Source organism: Teleopsis dalmanni, chromosome 2 (assembly GCF_002237135.1).
Source record: "Teleopsis dalmanni isolate 2A chromosome 2, ASM223713v2, whole genome shotgun sequence".
In the NCBI taxonomy this organism is placed as follows: Eukaryota; Metazoa; Arthropoda; class Insecta; order Diptera; family Diopsidae; genus Teleopsis; species Teleopsis dalmanni.
Genome location: NC_051847.1, coordinates 156,957,870 through 156,960,059, shown reverse-complemented (window position 1 = coordinate 156,960,059; position 2,190 = coordinate 156,957,870). Strand labels below are relative to the sequence as shown.

Here is a 2,190-nt window from a genome sequence, read left to right as displayed (position 1 = left end):
GATCTTTTCCATTCTTGGTCACTTCAGACATATTTTCACTTACGACACACCAGAGCACTCCCCATCTGGATACTCCATGAGTCGTAATTGTTTTCATCGAGCTTGTCAATATTATACATCGAATTTATATTGAAATTGTTAAATAAGTTATCTGTAGAATCTTTAACTTGTCATATTCTTACAGTCGTATATAATGACCCCAACTGTATAGATCAGACCTTATCGTACAAGTAAGTTTTCGTAATCATCAACCGAACAATTGGATAGCAAGGAGTTAATTAGTAGCTAATTAGGCTGCCCTCCATCAGAGTCAAATGGCACCAAACCAATACAAAACAAAATTATTCGAAAAAGATGATATATAATATATATATATTATATAAATTAGGATATTTAATAATATATATATATTTATATATATAATATAACTTATATAATATTGAAAACAAATGAGAAAAGAAACATAAGTCATATAGCAATTTATTTAAGATTTAATGCATTGAGTATTTGAATAGTGTAAGAATGAAAATCTTTTATTCACTACTTTATGTTTAATTTTGATTTTGACTCACTTGAGGAGCGTACAAAATGTCATTTATTAATTAGCAAAAATTATTCACTTAATTCATTCATCAATTCCTTCATTTGTTGCAATTTGTTCTTAATTTCCGATACTAAATAATCTCCCTTCGGTTGCAATGCTATTCTTTTTTTTCTGATATTCCAAATGTCACGCTGAATCTTTGCAAATTTCTTTTGTTCAGCCTTTAGAAACGCCGTAAATGCCTCGTTTTCATCCGTTTGTGGCTGATCATGCTGTACTTGCGTAGCACCACAATTAGAGTCGCTAGTCAGGTCGGTGTGATTTGGTGGCTCATTTTGAGATGTGGACTTAGCATTTGCCATGAGATTTGTTTCTTCCACAATTCCATGGAAAGGTTCTTTACGACCAGATTTTGACATATGTAAATCCAGACTTTGATTTTTTCGAACAGGGGGCATCTGAAATATAATTAATATAAGAATGTGACAAAAAGGTTGTAAATATCGTACCTCGAAGATATTAAAATTTAAAACAAATAAGAATTTAATACAAAATGCTTATTAGAACGAACATCTAGAACACCGCCGTAAGTGGAAAGAAAAACAAAGAACTACAAAGGTATTGCCAAGCAGGAAATATTTATGCAGGGAAATCAAGAGTTTATTTCTATTAACATTGCCAGAAGAAAATTTGCAATGAGTAATGAGCAAAATCGTCTAAATGAGACAGCGTAAATGTGCTATTTGCAATATTCATTTTCGTGAAAATATTTTTTATTTTTTGAACTCAATACAGAAATAAAATACAGTGATTGAAATTATATGAAGTTATATTCTGTTAATCGTTCAGTAATGGATAATGGTCTTTAGCCAATGATGTGAACATTGCACGGACTTACTTCAATAAGTCAATAAGTTTACTTCAATAAGTCCGTGCAATGGGTCGCTTAGTAAACTATATAGAAGCGGTTTGCATAATATTGCAAACGTGTAGTTGTTGATCTATGTTTTTCTTACATGGATCAACAATTTCTGTTTGACAAAACGTGTAAATATTTATTTTTCTATTTTTAAAGCTTATTTTCTCATTGTGTAGAGTTTTTTCGTAATGAATTTATTAAATTTTTAAAAATTCTGTATTTCTATTTTGAATTTATTAAAGTAAATCGATTTTATTTATCATATGGTTTTGGTTGAAATTTATTTTGTTTCCATAATTACCACGTTGGAATATTGAGAGGCAGCATTGACTAAGCCAAAGGACTTAAAAAATATATAAGCGCTTATCTCGCACATTTTTGCGTGGATTTTGTACGAATTTTGTAGAGCAAATGTTACTAAGCCCTTAGTGCTTATCGAGATAAACACGAAAATGAGTTAAGTATTATATTACCATAAATATTATATTGCAATTAATAAAATAAATACTACAACTAAACATTTTTTATATATAAAACGCACTTGTTTTTTTTTTTTAAGTTCAACTATAAGTTTCAATTGTCGTTGGTTTCAATGCAAAATGAAAATTTTTGACAGTTAAAATTACAAACTAAACTCTCGTGTGAATCCAAAATAACGCCACCACACACTTAGAAAAAAGTAGTGTTACCATATCTTTTATATTATTGTATGTGTATTATATTTAAA

General features: G+C 29.3%; 1 protein-coding gene across 2 annotated transcripts; it reads right to left on the bottom strand.

Annotated features, from left to right (window-relative positions):
• Positions 1-464: 464 nt before the first annotated feature.
• Positions 465-1,648, bottom strand: LOC119685980. 2 transcript variants are annotated; one of them, XM_038100416.1, is made up of 2 exons: positions 1,561-1,648; positions 465-1,002 (listed from the first exon to the last, which is right to left on the bottom strand). In XM_038100416.1, exon 2 carries the CDS (start codon positions 1,000-1,002, stop codon positions 613-615), a length of 390 nt encoding a protein of 129 aa, XP_037956344.1. In that variant the 5' UTR covers positions 1,561-1,648; the 3' UTR covers positions 465-612. The 2 variants fall into 2 exon arrangements, with proteins under 2 accessions (XP_037956344.1, XP_037956343.1); XM_038100415.1 differs by having other exon boundaries at positions 1,054-1,645.
• Between the last annotated feature and the right edge of the window lie 542 nt (positions 1,649-2,190).

Excerpts from the sequence above, each read along its gene's own strand:
- LOC119685980 (XM_038100416.1), bottom strand. The coding sequence starts at position 1,002 with ATGCCCCCTGTTCGAAAAAATCAAAGTCTGGATTTACATATGTCAAAA.